The sequence below is a fragment of the Apostichopus japonicus genome, chromosome 22 (assembly GCF_037975245.1).
Source record: "Apostichopus japonicus isolate 1M-3 chromosome 22, ASM3797524v1, whole genome shotgun sequence".
Lineage (NCBI taxonomy): Eukaryota > Metazoa > Echinodermata > Holothuroidea > Aspidochirotida > Stichopodidae > Apostichopus > Apostichopus japonicus.
In genome coordinates this window covers 7,782,881-7,807,812 of record NC_092582.1, presented here as the reverse complement: position 1 = coordinate 7,807,812, position 24,932 = coordinate 7,782,881, and the positions used below count along the sequence as shown (strand labels likewise).

The 24,932-nt window shown below is 35.8% G+C and overlaps 3 protein-coding genes across 4 annotated transcripts in view; 1 reads left to right on the top strand and 2 right to left on the bottom strand.

The window, feature by feature from the left end:
* Nucleotides 1–2,626, bottom strand: part of LOC139963613 (band 7 protein AGAP004871-like) — a 91,793-nt gene extending 89,167 nt beyond the window's left edge. Inside the window, exon 1 of the mRNA XM_071964567.1 lies at nt 2,400–2,626. Within this exon, the coding sequence (XP_071820668.1) occupies nt 2,400–2,502 (103 nt within the window). The 5' untranslated portion in view covers nt 2,503–2,626. The remainder of the gene's footprint in view (nt 1–2,399) is intronic.
* LOC139963609 (disabled homolog 2-interacting protein-like) overlaps nt 1–24,932 on the top strand; it is a 509,980-nt gene that overhangs the window by 65,496 nt on the left and 419,552 nt on the right. The window lies entirely within an intron of this gene.
* Nucleotides 4,779–24,932, bottom strand: part of LOC139963710 (uncharacterized) — a 46,688-nt gene continuing 26,534 nt past the window's right edge. For both annotated transcript variants that reach the window (XM_071964792.1, XM_071964793.1), the window contains exons 27-43: nt 24,166–24,364; nt 23,291–23,562; nt 23,048–23,174; nt 22,332–22,496; nt 21,716–21,991; nt 20,268–20,485; nt 19,551–19,708; nt 18,497–18,570; nt 17,584–17,826; nt 16,834–16,993; nt 15,669–15,757; nt 12,452–12,535; nt 11,722–11,862; nt 10,785–10,988; nt 8,544–8,624; nt 6,880–7,258; nt 4,779–6,339 (exon numbers count right to left, since the gene is read on the bottom strand). In XM_071964792.1, coding sequence (XP_071820893.1) covers nt 6,257–6,339; nt 6,880–7,258; nt 8,544–8,624; nt 10,785–10,988; nt 11,722–11,862; nt 12,452–12,535; nt 15,669–15,757; nt 16,834–16,993; nt 17,584–17,826; nt 18,497–18,570; nt 19,551–19,708; nt 20,268–20,485; nt 21,716–21,991; nt 22,332–22,496; nt 23,048–23,174; nt 23,291–23,562; nt 24,166–24,364 — 2,953 coding nt within the window. In that variant the 3' untranslated portion in view covers nt 4,779–6,256. The remainder of the gene's footprint in view (nt 6,340–6,879; nt 7,259–8,543; nt 8,625–10,784; nt 10,989–11,721; nt 11,863–12,451; nt 12,536–15,668; nt 15,758–16,833; nt 16,994–17,583; nt 17,827–18,496; nt 18,571–19,550; nt 19,709–20,267; nt 20,486–21,715; nt 21,992–22,331; nt 22,497–23,047; nt 23,175–23,290; nt 23,563–24,165; nt 24,365–24,932) is intronic.

Here is a 24,932-nt window from a genome sequence, read left to right as displayed (position 1 = left end):
GACACATTCGTCGATTTGCTTACTGTAGTGTAGGCCTAAGTACTGTAAGTATACATCCATTGACTTTGGATGCTGTTTGCTTTGCTGTGAGCCTCTGACAGTCAGGTCCCAGAGAGTATAAGGTAATATACTGCTCAAGGTAATTTTGGTTATTTTTAGAGAGTAAGATTTCCAAATGCCAACAAAATGTGCAAAACTGGGGGTAGGATGTTAATAATTAAACAAAATACACAATTTGATCAGCATATACCTGAAATGGATTAAACTCATCAAATAACTCTGCTTGACTGCAAAACGTATAGGTTGCCTGCTATATCGTTGCTAGTAATATTCAAAGCCTGTGCGTCAATTACGAAGGTTCGCAATTATGAAGCCTTTACTATATACTGTACAACACCACAGGCTGTTATGCAGGGCTCAGAAACAGTATGTGATCTTTTTGCATGGATACCAGTTGGTAAAATTAGGAGTGTTAGTTTAGTGGTTAACGCCGGTGCCTTTCAATCATAAGGTCCCGAGTTTGAGTCACTCCAAGATTAATGTATGTCGTCCAGTTACAGAATTGTTGACAATTGACAATTCATACTCATGGACATTAAATATGAATCTATGAGACTGACTTCGGTCAGCTTGCGGCTTTGATAGCCAATGAGGCTTCTTCACGAGTTCCTGCTATCTAAAATACAGAGATACATCTGTCCAAACTAAGAACTGGAAATCCCCTCAGCCAACAGTACATTGTTTTATTGTACCGTACGTAGCGCATGTTGCACGATTTTTCTTATTTTGCCCTTCATTTCTGTACACATACTTTTGACTTTATTAAGTTTTCCAGCAATAGACCGATCTGTCACCATTAAACGTACAGTACATCTGCCCAGGCAGTTCCCTGGCTACTGTAATATCTCAGATGCTACAGTAATGTAATGCAGCTGAGCTACACAGATTATGGCTTTGTGAAATCATGAAATCCAAGTAAGTGACATTTAAATAAAAGTAGGTAAAAGTAAGTGCAACACTTGAAGAGTAACTTATACAGGTCTACTACACGTTACATGAAGCCCTTGTATTTAAAACAAGTTTCACTTTAAAAACAATGAAAACTTGACATTTGAAGAGAATAAACATCTGGAACATCCTCAGCATGTACTTACTAATCACAACAAATTTTGCCATTGTTTTATTGCACGGAAATGTTGTTTAAATGGCATGATTTGCTTGGCTTCCTGCAAAAGTACTTTTCTATTAAAGTAATGCTGTGAAACTTGTGATTATTGCTCCATAAAATGATTTTACTTTCATTTATAAACAAATTTTAACTTGGACAGGCAACAATACACAAAACTACTAGTTGATCAACCATGTGAAATTGCTATAATTATAGCAAATGACACAAAATAGACATCATGGAAGCGAAACAGCTTTCAAGAGAAATTGCACAGCTCCACACAAAGTATTGGTACATATTCTGTTTGCAACCAAATATTCATTGAATTGTTGCAAAATGGGTCTGCCAATTCACAAACACAATGTGAAATCATTAGATTTTGGATTATTGTATGGTCTAAGCTAGACATGATGTTCACAGACCCACACCTTTCCATTTTGACATCAAGGGTTTTGAACCAAAGCTATTTATGTTTAAACAGAGGTAGAACTTTGAGGGCCTCTCAGTGCTTTGGGTGACTCTATCTTTCAGATTCAAGGCTAATGTTCAAACGCTCAACTTTAGAGCACCACACCTGACATAGGATCATTTTGGCATAGTCTGCAGGTTATAACTTTGTGTGTATATTTTGTATAACACCAAGGAGTGTTAGCTCAGTGGTTATTAACGCCAGTGCCTTTCAATCATAAGGTCCCGAGTTTGAGTCACTCCAAGATTAATGTATGTCGTTCAGTTACAGAGTTGTTGACAATTGACAATTCATAATAACGGACGTTAAATATGAATCTAAGAGACTGACTTCCATCAGCTTGCGGCTTTGATAAGCCAATGATGGCTTCGTTGCGAGTTCCTGCTTGCAGGAGGATCTAAAATACATACAAACACACATACATGCATACATGCTGTCCTCGGGCAATATTACAAGCCAAAGCAGGCAAGTAATAAAACGATTTGAAGGTCTAATACTAGAGGCTATCCCAATGGCAATATGCTAGAAATATGTTGTGGTTGTAAAGTTAGACTTTGTCGCACTTACAGCGTACGTGGTATTAATCATTTCCTTAATTCTTGACAGAACTGCGCTAATTGGGCCATAGTTGACTGTAATGTTACCCTACCTTGAAGAAGTAGTGTTATTATCAGCCTCATACTACTTACTAGTAGTAATAGTAATACAGTACAGTAGCCTAGGCATATGTCTACTTAGTACGTGGGAAGTTTATCGACATACCGCTGGTTATTGGTTCCTCGTCTTCGGACTGATCAACCCTCTGGAAGTCTTTGTTGTTCGGCCTAGCCGACATATTGCTTGAGTTCTTACTTCCTCCTTCCATTTAACTTTGATTTTTATTCTCCAACCATGAATAATACCTCCTTTCCAGAATTTGTCAGTACGTGTACAATTCGCTACTTCATGTAGTGCAACTGACTTATTTGTAGTACAAGTAGTACAGAAATCTCATTAATAAGTTGCACTGATAAACCTACGTAACCCCCACATGCAGCAGATGTGCGAATAATCAATGTTTTGATTCTGAATGGAGCGGCTGTGACATTGACCTAATGAATAAACATATCATCAAAAAGGGGAATTACCTGTCTGGGCATCACACCCCACTGCACTGGTCCGGATGCGCAGCGAACTGTGAAGACAGTGTCCATTGTTAATATGTTTGTCTTAAGTTTTCATTTACTGGAGGGTAAATGGTTCAGCAATTTGATTTGATCGCCAGAATTGTAATTTTAGCTTGTATGATTGCGGTTGATAATGCAAATTTATCAAAGTTAATTAAGATTAGGGCGGGGGAAAAAAATCCGTTTTATTCAACGTTGGGAAACGAACCGATGACCGATAATGTTACCATTAATAGACTACCGTTTGCTTTTATTGTATCTAACTCATCTTCTTTACACCTGTATTTCCTTTTTCCATGAAAGGAACAACTTGAGGCGCCCATAGTTTCGATGTTAGGTAACCGGTGCGGACAAAGTATACAGGCCATTGGTGACGGTTTGTTAATTATTGTCGATCTGCACACAAATCTGTTTCCAAGTTGCCGTCATTAGGAATTCAAGTGATTTCGGGGTAGGGAAATGACAATTTACATGTCTTCTTGATATGTGATTGAGGCTCAGAGATCATTCATACAAAGATTATTCTATATATAAGACAAGAATAACAACAGGCTACTCTTTCAAGAACTTACATAGAAATGTCAACATAAATTACGGTGCGTGCATAATATTCACATATGACGTAATCCGGGGCATTGCGGTCTTGCATGAAGATTCTTACAGCCGAATAAAATTCATATCAGCAACTTGCCCTCATCGGTTAAAGTTCGTTTATTAACATAAGAGCAATATTGGAATACTGTAACGCAGTTCCAGTGAAAACGTACGTCTCAATTTGAAGCAATTTTTAGAGGAATTACGGCAAAATTAAAAGCCTAGATTGCCACTAGCAATTAAGCTGGTATCTAGGGGGTGGGGTAAGGGTTTGATGGTGGTGGATTACCTTCCCCCTTTTCAACCCCACACATTAGGGAAGTTTGTTTATTTACATAGGAACAATATTGGAATACTGTAACACAATACCAGTGAAATCGTCCCAATTTGAAGCAATGAGGAATTAAGGCAAACTGAAAGCCTAGAATACCACTAGCAAGCAGGGAACCAGGGGGTGGGGTAGGGTTTGATGGTGGTGGAGTACCTTCCCCCTTTTCAACCCCACACATTAGGGAGTTGGATTCAACTTGTAACACCATGGCCACCGCCTCCCCTAATTTTCAAGACCCCTGCTTTACAGTATTTCAAATATCGAAGATAAAAAAGGTAAATTATAATGTGTTGACAAACGAATATTAATGGAACAGTATACTTACATATAGGCATGTATATACCTTTTGGCAGAAAGGAGGTTCCCCAAGGTTATAATAAATCTAATATTTGAAAATTAAATTATACAAACAAACATGCAAGTTAAACATACCCGGTGCAGGAACTGGGGGAGGCAAATGTTGGATGAGAGGAAAACACCTTTTTTTTTTGGGGGGGGGGGCAGTATAGTTGTACAGATTGGCTGGTGTATCCATCACTCACTAGTATTAGATGGTGGGAGAGATGTGGGCATAGGCAATAAAGGGAACTGGTGACAATGTAATACTTTGTAGTCCAATATGAAAATAGTTTCATCATTAGTATCCACGACTACAGGTAATACCAATGCTATCATCGTCCTCTTAATGCTATGATTGTCTTCTTAATGCTATCATTGTCCTCTTAATGCTATCATTGTCCTCTCAATGATATCAGTCTTCTTAATGCTATCATTGTCCTCTTAATGCAATCATTGTCTTCTTAATGCTATCATTGTCTTCTTAATGCTATCATTGTCCCTCAATGATATCATTGTCTTCTTAATGCTATCATTGTCTTCTTAATGCTATCATTGTCTTCTTAATGCTATCATTGTCCTTTTATTTCTATCAGTGTCCTCTTAATGCTATCATCATCTTGTCATTAAATTAACTGTATATAAGCATTGATTTTCTGTGTGTATTTCATCTCAGAAAGAAATATGAAACAGAAACGAAAACTAAGAATGAAATACTGTAATTCTGATTTATTTTTCCATTGCAATTTTACAAATTCAAGAATATGTACATTATGATACATTTTAGATCGAATATTGCAAAACGATAAGAAATTTTGTATTAACTTATCAAAAACCATGATGCCTAATATCTCTAGCTGCAGTCTCTAAAATTTTCTGCTTAAATTGTGTAAAACCTGCATTTTTTATTTTCGTTATCAACCAGAGTGGTAAGGTTCTTCCAAACATAAACTGCTTCTTTAGTCCACCAAACTTTAACCAGAAATGATGACATAAGTCACAAATTTCAAGAGGATTGCAAATAAAAACTGATAAAAAATTACCTAAAATTGTGATCTTAGATTTTCTCATCAAAAAAGTTACTTCAGGAGTTTGCCGAGTCAAGTGACATCTTTGAAAATATCAAGTTAACAAAAATATTCCTAGGAGATGAGATTTATCAAATTAATTGAAAGAGCTTTCCCATTGCAAGAAACGAAATTCGTTGTAGAACCTTCCATAGGTTTTGACTGCTCAGTTAACATACTAACTACAGTACCACCCTGTCAAAGTGAGTCTTCCAGTTTTTTAAGTAATAACAAAAGATCATTATTATGAAGCTATCATTGTTGATTGTTGACGACATATTTTTGTTTCTCTTTGTCACAAAACAAAATCATAACAATGCACTTCACTTGACGCAAGTCAAGTTTCATTTCAATTAATGAAGATTGAGCTAAAAAAACTGAAAATGTCTGATTGACTATTTCTCTGTCATTGATAATTATATTACAAAAATTGTATGGGAGATACATGTTATGAAACTTGCCAGAAAAGACATCCAATGGTAAAAAAATAAATAAAAATCGTTCTATATGTAAAAATATAAAGTTGGAAAATGTAATGAAAATATCCCTGTTTGTTTATTTCAGACCTCTTTGATGGGTTGGCTGTGAATCACTACAAGGGGAAGACTGCAATTATAAAATATCAAAAAATATCACAGATCACCAGATCCCAGTACTATGTTCATCATGAACATTTAAATGTGTACATCTCACAATAAGGCACATTAACCTTTACATATACGAACCGCAATGTTCGCATCTACGTATTTTGAAAAACAATTTCAATTTCTTTGCTATTTCAATTTTAACACGTGAATCCTTTCAGAGGATGGTTTCTCATGACACATAACACACTCTGATATTATAGGATGTCCTGAGAGGAGTAAATGCTCCCCTGTTGAGAGATGAATGCCATGGATTGACCCAGTCCTAGTATTCTGCAATCGCTTTGAAAAATTTTCAGGAACTGCAGCACTATTGCACAGTTTTGTTGACCGAAATAAAGACGTCTTTTCTTTACCCTTCCGTTTCCATGTATTGACGTTTGACCAAGGTGAAAGGCTTTCCATCCATCAGCCGACATTTCTACTGCTTTCAATTATTTTACTGAAATGACCGCTCATCTTTACATATTCCTTTGTCTCCCTAGAGGTCAGGTGTTCCTCTACCTCTCAGTTCCATTGTAGCTTCCTCTTTGGCATCGTTCAATGACTGAAGGAAATCAGACCCTACAAGGACAAAAAAGGAAATCACAAGTAACCTAATCTTCCACTGCAGTTAGCAAACTTGATTTGATAAAGTGGGTGGGCCACTGAATTCAATTTTGATATCTTGCTTGCTCTACACCAATCAGTAATACTAGAAAAGTATGGATATAAAACTATGGCAATAAAACTATGGATATGAAATTCTCTAACATCTCATCTGGATTTTCTTCCACTTCTTTCACTACTTGTGAGGTATTTTCTATAATTTCATATATAAAATATGTTCTTGTTTGATTCCTTCAATGGTTTATAAGTACGCCACTGTGATTTTCGATGCTAAACGGAACTGCAATTGCTGCTCTTCAATCAGCTAAGTATTGTATTCATCTACTATGGTTAATATTCTGTGTGTCTCTTATGGTAAGTCTGGAAGCTGGGTGGGCAGTGGGGAGGGGGGGGGGGGGTTGGAAGGGGAGGGGGAAACCTAAATGCTGGTGGAAGGCAGTCGAAGAATATGAAAATAATAACAAGGATTGATGAAAGTGAGGTATATTAACTTACAATGTCCTGATCTTTGATGTGATGGTGATGACCTCTGTTCTGTCGTTGACCTGATTCTTCTCAATACGGAGTAGGAGTGAGTAGAAGGGTGCTGTTCCATTCTATCAGAAGGACTGCCTCCCTTGCTCTCACTTTCTTCATCCTCTTCCTCGTCACTAGATGTATTCCCATCTATCATCATGGAAGGTGTTTTCATTTCTGGTTTCCTCCCTTCATCCTCATCTTGCAAGCGATTCCTATCGTGTCCCAAGGATCGTGTCTTCAGCAGCTCTTCCAGGTTCCGCATCTTCTGGTGGAGTCCGTCTAAACTGTTCTTTGTCTTCTGCTCCGTCTTTTCCAACACGTTCGCTTGTTTGGACATCCTCTCCTGGATTTGGGTCTGACATTTGAAGGAAATTGCGATAAATGAAAGTTATGATTATTAAAACTACTATAGTCATCTAAAAAGCGTACAATTCTATAAGTGTGTATCATGTTAAGTCTTGCATACACATAGACGTCATTCCTAGATGTGGTTAATACGGAATGACTATACAGACCCAACGAAAAGTTCTAAAATTATATGCTGGAGAACATTCAAATGTATGTTTTTTTTCGTAATTTTCCCTGTAGTAGTAAGGAAGTTTAACCCCTGAACAACCTCACAAGAGGTCCTGCGGGGGAAACTGGAGAACATTCACACTACAGTGACTGTTTAAGAAGCATTTCCACCATACAACCTGTGAAGGACATGTCAAGAAAAAACTAATATAATGAAGCCAAGACAGATATTCTTCCTAAAGACAACCCAAAAAACATGAGTTCTTTTCCAGGAGGATGCGAGCAATATGTGACAAATATCTTGGGTTTTATAGAAGCTATTTCTGTTTTTAAATAGCAGTGCAGTATAAGATTTTCTGTCTAACATTGCTTTTGCGACAGGGGAATGGGACACTTCAGCATTCCTACAGAGGGCGTTGTCATATCGGTCCTAAAGCGTACATAACTGTACACTTTAATACAGATCTCTGAATCAAAATACCATGATCGTGTGAAAGAGCATACAAGCTAGGCAAATACGTCAGATGAACTTCAGCATACATACAGCTGGGTGGATTGACTTAGTTCGTGCATAGTTCCACCAGTGCGGCCGGTCGAATGAAAAATTGTGTTTTAGAAAACACAAGGTGTTTCAAAACCATTTTTTTTTAATTGAAAATATCAAAAGCATGTCTGTAAAAGAGCTCTTCTTCAATAATTACAAATGAAATTGTATATACTTTAAGTGATCACCAAACTGTTATAATCTGATGTCAAACACTGCAGCTTGTCAAGTCTCGCAGAACTAGATATCACCAATCAGACAGCGCCCTCTTTTTCATATTGGGCATGTCTGGAGGGCCACATTCATTTATCCTATTAAATGTCACTGATGATGCCATCAAAGGTTAGAATCTTAGAAAAGCGCTAAACATATTCTGATGTATGTTCCATGAGCTTCTAAACCTCAAAACTAAGGCTGTGCATTGAAGAGTGTTACAATGTCAGTATTTAAGGGTGGTGCTGTTGATGTTTGATCTTGGCTGACCATTATTTCACTATCTAGAAATGCTAAAGATGACCTTTAAAGTCATCTGCATGGTATTAATCACTAAAGAAGTCTTTGGTAGGTATTTAATACTAACCCTCAACTTATTTTGTTCAACAAGAAACATTTGTTGGGTCTGCTCGCTCCCCTGGGACTTCCTAAGGTACGAAGGTGGTTCCTGAAAGATAAAGAAAGTGTTCAACGTTTGGACCTCACAATTAGATGAAAAATAAGCTATCAATTTCATCATAAGAGCTGTCTGAAAATGAAAATACTAACAAACCAAAACCATTAATGACTCTTGACTTCAAACTACTGAGCACCCAAATACACATTTTAAAAAAGTATCACAAAGTAGCATTGTGACAAGTTTCTGTTGAAACATTGTTCAAGAAGTATAGTTGATGATATGACATGATATATTTGGTTGCCACAGGTTACCATTGATATAATTTTTATTTCTGCCCCAGTCGGAAGTCGGTTTGTACAGACATGATACCAAATGCAAGGATTTGTAAAAGAAATGCGCTTCAAAAACAAACAAGAATTAAGAAAATTAGAAACTGACAAGGTTTTAACAAGCTATCATCAGTTTGCCCTGACGGTTTGACCAAATTCATCTGAAAGGGGAAACTTTGCAGGGTAGACAAGGGCTAGATAGCAAATGTGACAAAACTACCCACTTATCAACTTTCTCTGACAAAATGCTTTCCTATTGTGACAGGCTAATAAAGACAAAATGTTTTGTTGCATTTCGTGACATGCGTCCCATTGGACGGTATTTGCTCAATCAGATAGCTTGACAGCAGCATTGTCAATCAAGCAGATAATTAAACACTGTTATCTAAGGTGATCAGTGTTTGATATGTCCACAAATGTCCATGGATAGATATCAGTGTGGGTTTAGTGATAATGTACACACAGCAAGATGTGGTATGGTGTAGATAACTGCTATGGTAATCATTCAGCCCTGTGTTTACCAATACCAATCATTTTTTTACCTCATGACTACAGGAAATCAACCGTGTAAAGAAGGCTCATTAGACGTCTGAGTTTGTGCCCTTTCTTAGAAAATGAACAGAAAATATTGTGTCAACTTTCACTCAAATTTAGCTTAATGACAGGGTAGCCAGGGATGCTAAATCACCCGACAGCTGGCCATATAACCTAGGATCGCTGAGAAAAAATACACAGAGTCGTTTTTTTTTTTTAATGATTTAGTAGCTGAGTACTCGGCCAATGAACCATATATTTGATAAAATTGTCTTTTTCTTTCAAGGCAGAAATAATCTGACAGTTAAAGAAAGGCTTTATCAGGGATGTGCCCAGGATTTCCTGAGTGCCGGGTATACTGATTGCCGTCCTGGGGGAGGGGTTTAAAGGGGAGGGGGTGTTTTTTTTTAAGGTGCTCAGATGCCAAATGCTGGCACTTGTGTACCTTTTTAAGCACATACACAAGTACTAGTGTTGCTAACAATTTACATTTTTTTTTTTAAATTTGTGTGAAATATATTACGTACCTGGTAAAAGTAATTAGTTTTAGTTTGTTTCAAAGAGATTTTATTGAGAGCGGTAAGTAAATGTTTCTCGCATGCGTAACTCATGCATTATTAGTCTGTATGATTTTGGTATAGGCTAGGCCCAATTTATGTTGAATATATTGTTAGGAATGTCGGGATTTTAGATAAAAATAGTGCTGGGCGGGATTCACGATTTTTAAGACAGTGCTGGGCGGTAATATTTTTTATAGCTGGGCGTGGGCACATCCCTGCTTTATGTACAATGTTGTTGCTTACATCAAAAGGAGCATAAAAAATTGACATGCCAAAAGGTCCCCAATGGTTACACACAGGTGAACATAATGTCAGGTTTTAGTTTCTGGTATTTTATGGTTACAATCAATAAGTAACTCCAGATATGAAATTACTTCAACAAATCTCTAATAATTATGCCTGAATGAAGCTGATGGTTTGTATATAAGTTGGTTATCAAAGTTTGTTATGTAAGTTTGGTGATGAAATGTAACCAACTACTTTTAGTATTTACCACCATCTGTCCTTATTGTATGTATTTTAGATCCTCCTGCAAGCAGGAACTCTCGAAGAAGCCATCATTGGCTTATCAAAGCCGCAAGCCGACTGAAGTCAGTCTCTTAGATTCATATTTAACATCCATGATTATGAATTATCAATTGTCAACAACTCTGTAACTGGACGACATACATTTATCTTGGAGTGACTAGAACTTGGGACCTTTATGATTGAAAGGAACCGGCGTTAAACACTGAGCCAACACTCCTATGTTTCATGTATGTTTAGTTAAATTTTGTTACTTTTACCGTTTGAGCAACTTGAGAAACAAGCACAGCTTCTAATTTTCCTTTCTCGTCTGCTAGTTCGTTGAGTTCCTCCAAGACCTCCATTCTGGTTGTCTCTAGATCTTCCATCTTCTCCTTCAGTTCTGATCTGATATTTGACCTGAGCTGTTGTAATTGTTGACTAGCTTCAAGTTCTTCTTTCTTATCGGTCTCATAGTCAGCAATCTGCAGTTATGAACATTGGTCATGATGAGGAACTTCAAGCATATAAAACCTTCCAAAAATAATGAACTTTCGGAACAGCATGGAACACACCTGAGTGCAGGACGTCTTGGTTCGTAGTGACCATATTCAGGCATTGCATATCTAGAAATACATCTGTACACTGATAATGACAATGCAGGGTCTTTAGTTCTTACATAATTGTACAAGTAATCCAATGGATTTATCACTTCTATTACAAAGAGCTTGTGACACTTAACATAAACAACAGGGCAACTAAATTGACAAATCCAACACATTCTATCCGTGACTAGTTTCCTAGGCAACGCAAAAAGATGACCAGAAATAGCCAATGTCATGTTCTCATACTAGTTTATGTAGGACTTCTGAGGAAACAACTTTGTGAACTAAACTTGTTTCAGAGCAATTTTGAGGGGTCAGCCATCAGTTGAAAGGGTGGCTTCAATAAAATAACCAAGTTTTATTGAAGTCTTTGCACTGACAAAAGTTATTCTGAATGATCTGCCATTGATCAAAATTAATATTTTTACTGTACACTTTACTAAATCAATAATAACTAATCAATAGATCATATATCTCAAAATGTTAGCAGAAGTGTAGCATTTAATATGAAAGCTGCCCCTCTCTCTCTCTCTTTGTAAAGTGCAGCTTGTATTATTAAAGCTGACACTCTCAGTTATAAAGTGCAGCTTGTATTATCAATGCTGGCCCTTACCTGTTGCTGAAGTGTAGCATGTTTCTGGTGGAGTTGGTTTAGTTCCCGAAACAGACTGTCCGCTCTATCAGCATTGTTGTCGGCCTCTTTGTTTAATTTGGAAATTTCTCCGACCAAACTCAGCCTCTCGACTTCATATTTCTGGAAGAGAAACCAGAAATCAAGACACTAGGCAGTCAGTGATTCCTCGCAACAGTTTATGCATGAGAATATGTAACGAAACGACAAGGTTTTCATTAACTTGACCACTGCTGACCTTTTACCTCCACAGACAAATATAACGGTTGTTTTTACTCACTATACATTCCAAAGTTTGAAATTCATCCAAGCTATTGTTTTTGCCTTTTCTTTTGTGTTATACTTCAGGATACATCTGCAAGCTTTTCTGTATGGAATCTCCTGTAATAATCATTTGATATGACTCACAGACAGCATTGATATGCAAATTAAATGTGTGCCCATGGAAACGGCCAAACATGAACATGAGCAAAAGGCACAGCACTGTGGAGTCACTCAACCCTCACCTCATCCCCACCCCAACTTCACCAGTAGTTCTCTGCCCCGCTTTTCACCACAAGACCTCCTGGCTCATAAAATTTTAGGCTTATATATTCCTTGAAACATTCTCACATATGGATGAAACATGCATAGTGCACCCAAATGTGATAAAACGACTTTATATTAAACCGATGAGGTCTATACACAGGTTCAAAAGAGTTCAGATAATCACCTGTTTGGCCTTCTTTAACTTTCTCGTCAATGCATCTGCGTTATTCTCAAGTCTTGTTATAAATTGTGATAATTTACTGTTCTCCTAAAAAGAAGGTGAAATACACGTTAAGGAACATTGCAAAATATCCTGATGATTAAAAAAAAAATACTTTTATCAATATTTCAGTTATATAAATATGACTTTCTTCTGTAAATTAATTAGACTGAACAATGTGGTGACACTGTCAAAGAAAAAAAAAAAGGAAATGAAAAAGGAGGGGGGGGGGGGAAGAAAGGCCTTACAGAAATGTAATCTCTTAAATGAACATCAAGAGAGAGTAAACACATTATTTAAAATGTATCCAAAAGTTCTTTGAACACCGACGGCTCATACATAACCAATTATTGTACAAGTTTTTTCAATAAAATAGACATAAGAAATATCTTCATTTGGTTTTCTTTCTTAATTTACAAGATATAATGTACTCAATAATTAACAGTTGTAGTGACAGCTCAACCTAACACACTTTGTGATATTTTCAAAAAATCTGTTTTGAAAGAAACTCTTATCTTGATATTCTATATAAGGGAATCTTTGTGGTACTATCATCAGTTTTTTGTCCAAAAGAGTTATAGCTCAATGTTGTCATGACAACACAGAACTGCATGTGGTCAGTGAGACTATAAACGAACATTATAAGAAGAAAAAACAACATCAAAACATTTTTCATGCAATCAGCCAGTAAATTAGTCCACAACAGAGGTGTTTAGAAGCATTTAAATTACTAATAATGTTTATTAACTTTTGACAAGGGTTCTGCATCCCTTGATTTTTCCTGCTAATGTTTATTTACTTTTGACAAGGTTTCTGAATCCCTTGATTTTTCCTCCTAATGTTTATTTACTTTTGACAAGGTTGCTAAATCCCTTGATTTTTCCTGCTAATGTTTATTTACTTCTGACAAGTTTTCTGAATCCCTTGATTTTTCCTGCTGTTTATTTACTTTTGACAAGGTTTCTAAATCCCTTGATTTTCCTCCTAATGTTTATTTACTTCTGACAAGGGTTCTGAATCCCTTGATTTCTCCTCCTCATGTTTATTTACTTTTGACAAGATTTCTAAATCCCTTGATTTTTCCTCCTAATGTTTATTTACTTTTGACAAGGTTGCTAAATCCCTTGATTTTTCCTCCTTATGTTTATTTACTTCTGACAAGATTTCTAAATCCCTTGATTTTTCCTCCTAATGTTTATTTACTTTTGACAAGGTTGCTAAATCCCTTGATTTTTCCTCCTTATGTTTATTTACTTCTGACAAGATTTCTAAATCCCTTGATTTTTCCTCCTAATGTTTATTTACTTCTGACAAGATTTCTGAATCCCTTGATTTTTCCTCCTAATGTTTATTTACTTTTGACAAGGTTTCTGAATCCCTTGATTTATCCTCCTAATGTTTATTTACTTTTGACAAGGTTTTTTGAAACCCTTGATATTTCCTCCTAATGTTTATTTCCTTTTACAAGGGTTCTAAAGCCCTTGATTTTTCCTGCTAATGTTTATTTACTTCTGACAAGTTTTCTGAATCCCTTGATTTTTCCTCCTTATGTTAATTTACTTCTGACAAGGTTTCTAAAACCCTTGATTTAATCTCTTAATGTTTATATACTTTTGACAAGGTTTCTGAATCCCTTGATATTTCCTCCTAATGTTTATTTACTTTTGACAAGGTTTCTAAATCCCTTGATTTTTCCTCCTTATGTTTATTTACTTCTGACAAGGGTTCTGAATCCCTTGATTTCTCCTCATGTTTATTTACTTTTGACAAGGGTTCTGAATCCCTTGATTTTTCCTCCTTATGTTAATTTACTTCTGACAAGGTTTCTAAAACCCTTGATTTAATCTCTTAATATTTATATACTTTTGACAAGGTTTCTGAATCCCTTGATTTTTCCTGCTAATGTTTATTTACTTTTGACAAGGTTTCTAAAACCCTTGATTTAATCTCTTAATGTTTATTTACTTTTGACAAGGGTTCTGAATCCCTTGATTTTTACTCCTAATGTTTATTTACTTTTGACAAGGTTTCTGAATCCCTTGATTTTTACTCCTAATGTTTATTTACTTTTGACAAGGTTTCTGAATCCCTAGATTTTCGCTCCTAATGTTTATTTACTTTTGACAAGGTTTCTGAATCCCTTGATTTTTCCTGCTAATGTTTATTTACTTTTGACAAGGTTACTGAATCCCTTGATTTAATCTCTTAATGTTTATTTACTTTTGACAAGGTTTCTGAATCCCTTGATTTTTCCTCCTAATGTTTATTTACTTTTGACAAGGTTTCTGAATCCCTTGATTTATCTTCCTAATATTTATTTACTTTTGACAATGTTTCTGAATCCCTTGAATTTTCCTCCTAATGTTTATTTACTTTTGACAAGGTTTCTGAATCCCTTGCTTTTTCCTCCTAATGTTTATTTACTTTTGACAATGTTTCTGAATCCCTTGCTTTTTCCTCCTAATGTTTATTTACTTTTGACAAGGTTTCTGAATCCCTTGCTTTTTCCTCCTTATGTTTATTTACTTTTGACAATGTTTCTGAATCCCTTGCTTTTTCCTCCTAATGTTTATTAACTTTTGACAAGGTTTCTGAATCCCTTGATTTTTCCTCCTAATGTTTATTTACTTTTGACAAGGTTTCTAAAACCCTTGATTTAATCTCTTATTGTTTATTTACCTTTGATAAGGTTTCTGAATCCGTTGATTTTTCCTCCTAATGTTTATTTACTTTTGACAAGGTTTCTAAAACCCTTGATTTAATCTCTTGTTTATTTACCTTTGATAAGATTTCTGAATCCCTTGATTTTTCCTGCTAATGTTTATTTACTTTTGACAAGGTTTCTAAAACCCTTGATTTAATCTCTTATTGTTTATTTACCTTTGATAAGGTTTCTGAATCCCTTGATTTTTCCTGCTAATGTTTATTTACTTTTGACAAGGTTTCTAAAACCCTTGATTAATTCTCTTATTGTTTACTTACCTTTGATAAGGTTTCTAAAACCCTTGATTTAATCTCTTAATGTTTTTTACTTTTGACAAGGTTTCTGAATCCCTTGATTTTTCCTGCTGTTTATTTACTTTTGACAAGGTTTCTGTATCCCTTGATTATCCTCGTAATGTTTATTTACTTTTGACAAGGTTTCTTAATCCCTTGATTTTTCCTCCTTATCTTTATTTACTTTTGACAAGGTTTCTGAATCCCTTGATTTTTCCTCCAGATCATTTAAATATTGCTGTTTTTCATCTTCTAATATCTGTAGTTGATTTTCTGATGAAAAGAAAAGAGAGAGAAAAAATTCTGCATTAGTTACAGCCTCTGAAGATGATCCTGCCAGGATCGAAATGTCAGGCCCTCCTACTTTTACACTTAGGTACAGAGCATTAGAGGCTTTACCCAATATTTAATCTTCTTTGAGATGTGTACAACAAACAAAAACTTTCATATCCTTTTGTGGAGTGCCTTTAGCTGTGACAACAGCAGATTAAAGTAGATTATATCCCAGACAGGTTTTAAGTTGTTGGAAAATATGAAATCACCACTTTTGTTTTGTTTTGATGTATTCTCCACATCTTCCTTCTGTTTCCTTCTATTGCTTGACAGTTGCAATAAATTATTCACGTAAAATATTTCTGAGATGATCTCTTGTAAGGCTATGAGCTCTTATTCTGCAAGGAACAGGTCATTAGGCCATAATACTAAAAATAAATATTCATCACATATTTCTTCCTTTTTTTTCAATAGGTTTATTTAATTGTAAATTGCTGCATTAGCATAACAAAAACTGTGTAAAATTTCAAGTGCGTCTCTTAGTTTTGACACAAGTATCAGGCATATAAAATTTCGTAGCAGACGTACATCAAATTTATAGTCTGTTGCTTTGAGTATAAGAACTATGCCAGCATTGTTACTGGTCTTTTGTGGGCAGACTAATAACCAGTTACTTAAAATATTCTGTGACAAGAAGAAAATTTGAACATGCAAGAAAACTCACGATCAAGAAGAAACATGTCTTAAGTCGCTGACTCTGCTAGTGTAGGGCTTAATAGATCAGTCAATAGTTCAAAGGACTTCACCCTGAGTTTATTATTTCAAAGTCCTTTATAACTCAGTCCTAATAACTTAACACTGGATAGATCTCCTTGAGGGCTCCTCTGGAAAGCAGTGCTCTGCACTGAGCAGGACTAACCTCATTAAAGATGACATTAATAATAATAATTATTTAAAAAAAAGGTCAGACTTGTCATCCTGAGTTTACTGGTTCCAGACCATATTTTTAAAAGAATGACCAACTACTTTTTTAGTTCTACAAGAGTTGAATTTCAATTTTCGAATGTTATACTTACTGAGCCTTGCCAGTCTCTCTTCTAAAGCCTGGAATTTTTGTTGGCTTAGATTCTGTTGTTCCGTCTCTGCTTTGGTCATTCTGAGCGTCTGATGGAGACTCTCTAACTCAACCTCTCTCCTCTGAATCTCCTCTTGGAGGGAAGCAGTCTTGGACGTCAACTGATGATAAAAGACGTAGGACAGATGCAAGATTACTTCGAGAAGAATTGTATTTCTTTTGACGCTATACACACTGGACAAAAATCTCACCTGCAAATGATTTTCTCATCGCCAAGTCTCATGATACTGATATTTGGGTTTCACTTACTAATTTTGCTATTTATAAAGAACAGATTTACAGAATTGACTTCTTCCCCCTTCTGTTGTGACAGTTTTGTCACCAAATATCCATCTTTTTGTCTCTCATCCCATAAATCAGTGATTCAGAAACTTTTAGCCCCACAACGGTGCCGGTGCCTTTCAATCATAAGGTCCCGAGTTCGAGTCACTCCAAGATTTATGTATGTCGTCCAGTTACAGAGTTGTTGACAATTGACAATTCATAATCATGGATGTTAAAATATGAATGAAAGAGACTGACTTTGGTCAGCTTGCTGCTTTGATAAGCCAATGATGGCTTCTTTGCGAGTTCCTGCTTGCAGGAGCATCTAAAATACATACATACAACCCAAACTTAGGGGTCATGCCCCATCACCATTAATAATGTACCCATCAAGACAAACATTTTGTGGGTCCTTCACGCTCCTCACCTTGTTAAGTCTCCTTTGTTCATGTTCACTCTCCTCTTTCACTCTCTGAGTCTCTCTTCGTCTTTCCTCCGCCTCTCTTTCCTTCCTCTGTAACTCCTTCGTCAAACTGCCGAGCCTCTCTTTACCTTCCCTCTCTTGCTGTAAGACTTCCTCCAGAGCGCTACAAGATTTCTCCAATTTATCATGTACCCCCTTCAACTCCTCAGAAGTCTTAGAAGTTGAATGAAGAAGGCCATCTAGTTCCTACCATTCAAAATATTTAACTTTAATATTCTATAACTGAATTTATAACATTTGTTAAAAAAGTATTAACTTTAATACCACTGATGATGCAATTTTTTCAGGCTGATAATTAATTGTACTTTGCAACAGAATTCCAACCACCATACAAAGATATGAGAATAAAAGGACAATTCATGGTGGGCTGATTCTGTCAGTGTCCTAGTTTAAAACAGTGCATTAATTTCCATCCTAATTGCACTTCTGTAGGCAACATGAATTACTTCACAGTAGTGTTATTGAATTTTACAATGATGAATCCAGTGAGTATTAAAAGATGCTTATATTTGGCAGCTGTATGATCTACGATACAGCCAAAGCCACCAGGGTACTTTTGAACAAAAAACGTACACCATTACGTTTGATGAGACAAGAAAGCATATTTATAAATCTGTTAAGTTCATGTACCAAGTTTTAACATTAATTTGAAACTTAATATCATTTAAAATTGATATTGAAAGACAAGGCAAATGGAAAACAAGTAACTTTTGAAGAACAACACATTTACAAATCTGTGATGTTCATCATGATATGAAAAAAAAATACCACATGAAAAGTGATTAAGAAAGAAAGAAAAAAAGAAATAAAGCGAAACAAAACACACACACGAACACGCACACACAAATCAACTAACCTTTTCTGTTTCTAGTTTTGCTTTCTCTACTTCTTTCAGTTCTCCATGAACCAATTTAAATTCAGCTTTGACTTCTAGAGAGACATCCAAACAAAAGATGACAATTAAATGGATATTAAAGAGACGTCCATACAAATAGATGACAAAGAAACAAATATTAAAGAGACGTCCATACAAATAGATGAAAATAAAATGGATACTAAAGAGACGTCCATACACAAAGTTGATGATAAAATGGATATTAAAGAGGTGTCCATACAAATAGATGAAAATAAAGTGGATACTAAAGAGATGTCCATACAAATAGATGACAATTAAATGGATATTAAAAAGATGCCGCCCATACATGAATTGAATACTTATATTGCATGAGTAAGTCATTTGACTCTGCATTTTGTATTACAAAGTCATAAAGAGTTCTAAACCAAACATATCCACTACTCTGACAATCCAATACTCTTATTTTTTAATTTTTTTTTCTTCATCCATATTATATTTGTATCTTTCTCATAAAAGCAAGTACATTACATGTCTTGTATATCGTAGAGATACATAGGTAGGTTTCCATACATAATTGTGGAATCATATGTAAAATACCAGTTCCCTAATATTGCTGGGATATGATTAAGCAGATCTTTCAACAAACTGAATCTTGTCTTCGCTTTCTTTGTACAACCATTTTTCGAATTTATACAAGACTCCACCTTCATAACAAACTTCATTCTATAATAAAAGTCATTAACTGAAGGAAGAGTTTCATTCTGCTTACAGATATACAGATAACATTTACAATGCAAAATGAAGAAGTTCATAGGGTGGTCCAGGACCAAATTATAACCAAAACAGAAATCATGATTTGTCAAAATAAATAAATCCAATACTCTTATACTTATTGCAATTATATCAACACAACACTAATAAAACTGTACTTGTATTAAATCCACATATTCTTGTCAACATATAAAAAGAAAGAAAGAACATACAGGATAGTTCTAAAGATAGTTTATAGGTAAAATTTACAGATGCTATTTAGAACAGAATTAATTTGTCTGACCTTTGACCTGCTCCTTGAAGCTTTGAGCATCTTTAGTGAGTGTTTGCCTCTTCTCTTTCAGTTCTTTGACCGCTCTCTCCATGGTATCTGCATCCTGCTCCAGCCGATCCATTCGATGGCTGTTTTGTTCAATGCTATCCTGAATGTCACTCTGTTGCCTGTGGAATGTATCGATCATAAAATAATGGAACTCTTTGTACCAGTCTTACCATTGATCCTGATTGAAGCAATCAGTCGTGTTTGTAATATTATATAGTCTCTGAACATGTTAGCATGCAGAATGTATAGATCATAAAATAATGGAACTCTTGGTACTGGTCAATCTTATAATGGATCCTCATTGAAGCAATCAGTCGTCAGAATGAAACTAGTTTGAAATATTTATAAGGTGAGAAAGATTTATCCAAACAAGGAGATTATTTTGTTACAAAAAACATCAAAAATCAAAAACAAGCGGAAAAACAAATGCTTGCTCATGAAATCTTCATTTCCTAGGGCATATATTGCTTTGAAAATATCAAAATTGTACCAGGTTTAATATAAAAACCAACACTTAATAGATAATACAAGGAATAAATATTTTCAGAAAACATTCACTTTGCAGACAGTAAAACTTGTTTTTTTTTTCATTTGTGAATAATTAAACCTATATTTTGCTCTCCTGTCATTAAAGTGACACATCTCCTAGGCAACAGTGTCTACAGGCTGTTATCTCACCTTTTTAACTCTGTGACCCTGTCTTGTAGATTCTGGTGCTGATTCTCCAGTAAATCTTTCTCCTTCCTCAGCACTTGTAAGCTCTCCCCCAGTGTTCTCTTCTCTACCGTCATTTGGTCTCGATTCAACCCATCTCTATCCAACTCCTGCTGCGCTTGGTTGAGAGCAGACATTGCTCTTTGCGTCTCGGTTACCAGTTTTTCTAGGGAAGCCTTCTCCTGTCATTCGTGAAAATATTAAGAATGACTTTCTTAGCCTAGTCACATGCTTTAATGATTTTGTTAACTTCAGAATCATATTGCATATCCTACAAATATCTCAGATCATATATGGTTTATATCTAAAACTGCAGGTTGAATTTTTTTATTCAAATGTTTTTTTTCATCCTAGTCTCATGCTGTACCCTCAATGGTTGTATTATCTTTGTGACTCTGGTATAAGTTTTTCTAGGGAAGCCTTTTCCTGTTATTCGTGAATATATTGAGAATGATCTTTTTAAGTTCTCTGTTTGTTTTTTTATTAGTGTCATTTAAGAAGTACATACTCAGAATACCAAAGAGTAAAAACAGTAATCATGGGCTTAAAATGACCTACAAAATTGCAGGGAGATTGTTTGAAATATCCTACAAATTACTAAAATCTTAAATGATTTTTTTCCCACTTTTTTAGCCTAGTCTCATGCCATAATGATTTTGTTAACTTTAGAACCATTTTGCATATCCTCCAAATATCTCAGATCATATATGGTTTATATCTAAGACTGCAGGTTCAATGTTTTTATTCAAATGTTTTTTGTTTTATCCTAGTCTGATGCTGTACCCTCAATGGTTGTATTAGTTAATTTACTATTACCTAATCCTTAAAAGCATCAAGTGTATACTAACTTGGGAACATTTTGATAAGACACAAATATTCATTTGGATACCACTAAGATCTTTACTGATTTGACCTACCTCTAAGACTGCCAGTTGAGTTTTTTTACCTACCTCTAAGACTGCCAGTTGAGTTTTTTTACCTACCTCTAAGACTGCCAGTTGAGTTTTTTTACCTACCTCTAAGACTGCCAGTTGAGTTTTTTTACCTACCTCTAAGACTGCCAGTTGAGTTTTTTTACCTACCTCTAAGACTGCCAGTTGAGTTTTTTTACCTACCTCTAAGACTGCCAGTTGAGTTTTTTTACCTACCTCTAAGACTGCCAGTTGAGTTTTTTGACTTACCTCTAAGACTGCCAGTTGAGTTTTTTTACTTACCTCTAAGACTGCCAGTTGAGTTTTTTGACTTACCTCTAAGACTGCCAGTTGAGTTTTTTGACTTACCTCTAAGACTGCCAGTTGAGTTTTTTGACTTACCTCTAAGACTGCCAGTTGAGTTTTTTGACTTACCTCTAAGACTGCCAGTTGAGTTTTTTGACTTACCTCTAAGACTGCCAGTTGAGTTTTTTGACTTACCTCTAAGACTGCCAGTTGAGTTTTTTCCAGCTCTTTCAGTCTAGTCTCATGTTGTATCTTCAATGCTTCTAGCTCTGTTTTTTCTATCTGTATCATCTCCAGGGTGTGTTTTAAATCTGTTTTCTGCTTGTCTCCATCTGCAGTGATACTGCAAAGGTTCCTCTCAGCGGTCTCCACTTGCTGTTGGACTTCGGTCAGCTCTGACCGTTTCGTTGTTAGCTCCGATTGAACATCCTGTCTCTGTCTTTGCAGTCTCTCGATATCAGTTTTCAAATCCTGCGTGGTTAAGACATCAAATTTTAACAAGAGATGACAAAAGGTACGCTTTCGAGACTGTAACCGAAGCCAGGAATTCTAATTTATTCATTACACGTTGCATGGCACTTATTTGAAGTTCACAATTTTTGATTATCATAAAAAATGCTGGTATTACCAAAGACTTTGTGTTAAATATCCACCATGTATGTGTACTTTCGTGTAGTAACTGGGCAAATTTTGCTAGGCGAAATAAGACAAACCTATTATTTGTAACATACGATAGATATAAATAAACTACACAATATTTTTGGGGGGAACTCCTGCAGACATAAACATCCCAATGACTGATCATATTTACCTTAATTTCTCGTTGTTTGCCAGAAACCTCAGACTCTCCTTCTTGAAGAGCCAGCATGAGGTCGCGTCGATGACGATCCACGTCCGAGGTCAGCGACTCAAGGTCAGCTGCTTTGGATGACCTTTGCCGTTCTAACCTTTCCAGTTCGGACTCTTTGGCATCGATCTGCTCATGTAATGAGGAACAGAAGAGAGGTCGTAAGAGAAAGAAACTTTTAAAGTTGTTTTGTCAAAAAGTAGTTTTGAAGATGGGTAAAGTGTTGAGAAGAAAGGAATAATATTACAAAGAGAAGACAGAGAATGTAAGACTAGAAGTGATAATGTTTAGAGGCAATTTATAATAACATGAACGATGAATTGAAACAGAAAGAGGTAAGGAGAGGGAGGGGTGGGCGGGGGAAGAGGAGGAGAGGGAGGGAGGGAGGGGAAAAACAAGTTCTTACACAATTGTAAGTTGATGGTATGCTGTAATTAAATACCAAAGCAGTCTGGGATATAGTGGCATCCCTTAATAAACTATTCAATAGGTCAACAGTTATTTTAGCACAAATGTTTCACTAAGCTAGCACTTTACCATAAACTACAGTAATGTTTTTCAATAGGCTGTCTAAGCCTTTAGCATCCTATCAGTCTACTGGGGTCTGCAAGACCACGTTTTGCCCAAATCTGGCCTAAAGATATCACAATTTATTGACAAACATTAAAGGTGAGTTATACCATGTTAACGATTCTCGTCAATTCAGCTTCTTTGTCCGCTAAAAGCTGTTCATTCTCTCTGATCACAGTGGCCTGTTTTTCTGTTCTTTTCTTCGTTAAAACCATTTCTGTTTGAAGGTGTTCATATCTGCAAAGAAATTACCAAAAAACAAATCAAAAATGAAGTCTTGATGTTGTTACTTCACTGTTTATTTTAACTTTTTCCCTCTGTTTCTGTTCTCTTAAAGGGCAATATTATCTTACTTGTCTTTGAAAGCTTCTATTTTCTCTTCCAGTTCTCTGAACTCGGCTTCTCTGGTCTTCAGGATACCCTCTAGTTTACCCCCTTCGTCTTCTTTTATACATCTCTCTTCATCTAGATGATGTATCTGTTCTCTCAGACCTGCTAGATGTTCCTGAGCTTTGACTAAATTCTCGGCAGTTTCTCCCACCCTCTTCTCCAGTTCCACTGCGTCTTGTTCGGTCTGATTAAGTTTCACTTTTGTATCGTCATATAGGCTGAGAGCATCCCGGATCTATAAAAATAAAAAAGATAAAAATAAAGGAATAGATGGATAGTACATATTTACACTGACAGTTATTTCTGTCTATCAAAAATGTTACAAAAATGAATTAAAAGTTTGAACAGTCAATATGAATATTCATAAAATGGATCTGAAACTGAAAACCATCAGCTACCTCTATATCAGGGTTTCCCTTACTTTATGCCCCCCACGAACCCCCTGTGGATGTCAGAGTTGTCCACGAACCGCCAACTTTCCGAGACGCATTCTAAGTCATTACTATACTATAATAGGCATAAAAGTGCTTCGTAAAAGATCAAGTATCACATGCACGGTACGGTACTACTATGGCAACATATGCGTATGGAACGCGCAAGAGTCTGTCGATAGGTACGACTTTTGTACATTACTAAATTATATGATATATCAGATGTTAGCAACAAAAAGTATTCTAGTTTTGACTATCAGAAACATCTCACAAACCCCCTGGGATGGACTCACGCACCCCCTGGGGGTTCATGCACCCCAGAGAGGGAACCACTGATCCATATAGTGACCATCTTTGGTCTATTTTTTTTAGCTTATATTAGAATACAGGAGTAAGACCTAGCAGACCTTGTTTTGTGTTATTTGATAGTCTGTCTGGCAGTCATGGAGAAGTTTGTCTGCGAGTCGTAGCTCCGCCCTTCTCTTGGCCAGTGTCTCCTCCAAACAGTGTATTTCATCATGTAAGCCTTCCTGCTGAACCAAATTTTGCTCTCTGTAGAAATCTTCTTCTTCTGGAGTGATGTGAGCATGTCCCTCTAAGAACTCTCTGAAAAAAAAAAAAAATGATCCATTGAATGAATTGACTTTAAAGTTTGTTGTTAGTTATCCTTCAAGGTTTGCATTGAATGGAAAGTATGACTTAGTTTACTGTAGACAAAGAGGTCCTTCCTCATACAAACTCACAGCGTCCTTCTATTAAAAGGAGTCTTACATTATCATTATACTCTAACAAAATCAGCTGTTTGGAACGTTACTTGATAAAATAAAATACAAAATGTAATGTTTTTATTAATATTACTTATGCATAAACAGTACATATATGTCATACATAAATAATAAATCGTTGATACACATACAATAGATGGATCATGTCTTTCTACTCAGATAATATCCGTCTGGATGGCAGTTATTTCAGGACAGAGCCACATGACTGCGTATGTGGAGAAGCCAAACGGCTTATAACTTACTCTTCACGACATCGTGTGATTATCCATCCAATTTACAGTTTTATTCCAGGTTGTTTTTTTACAATTTTTGAAGATGCAATTAAGATGGGAAAAACATGGATTTCTTCGATGAAGATGAAAAACCCACCTTACTTTGACCAGCGAGGG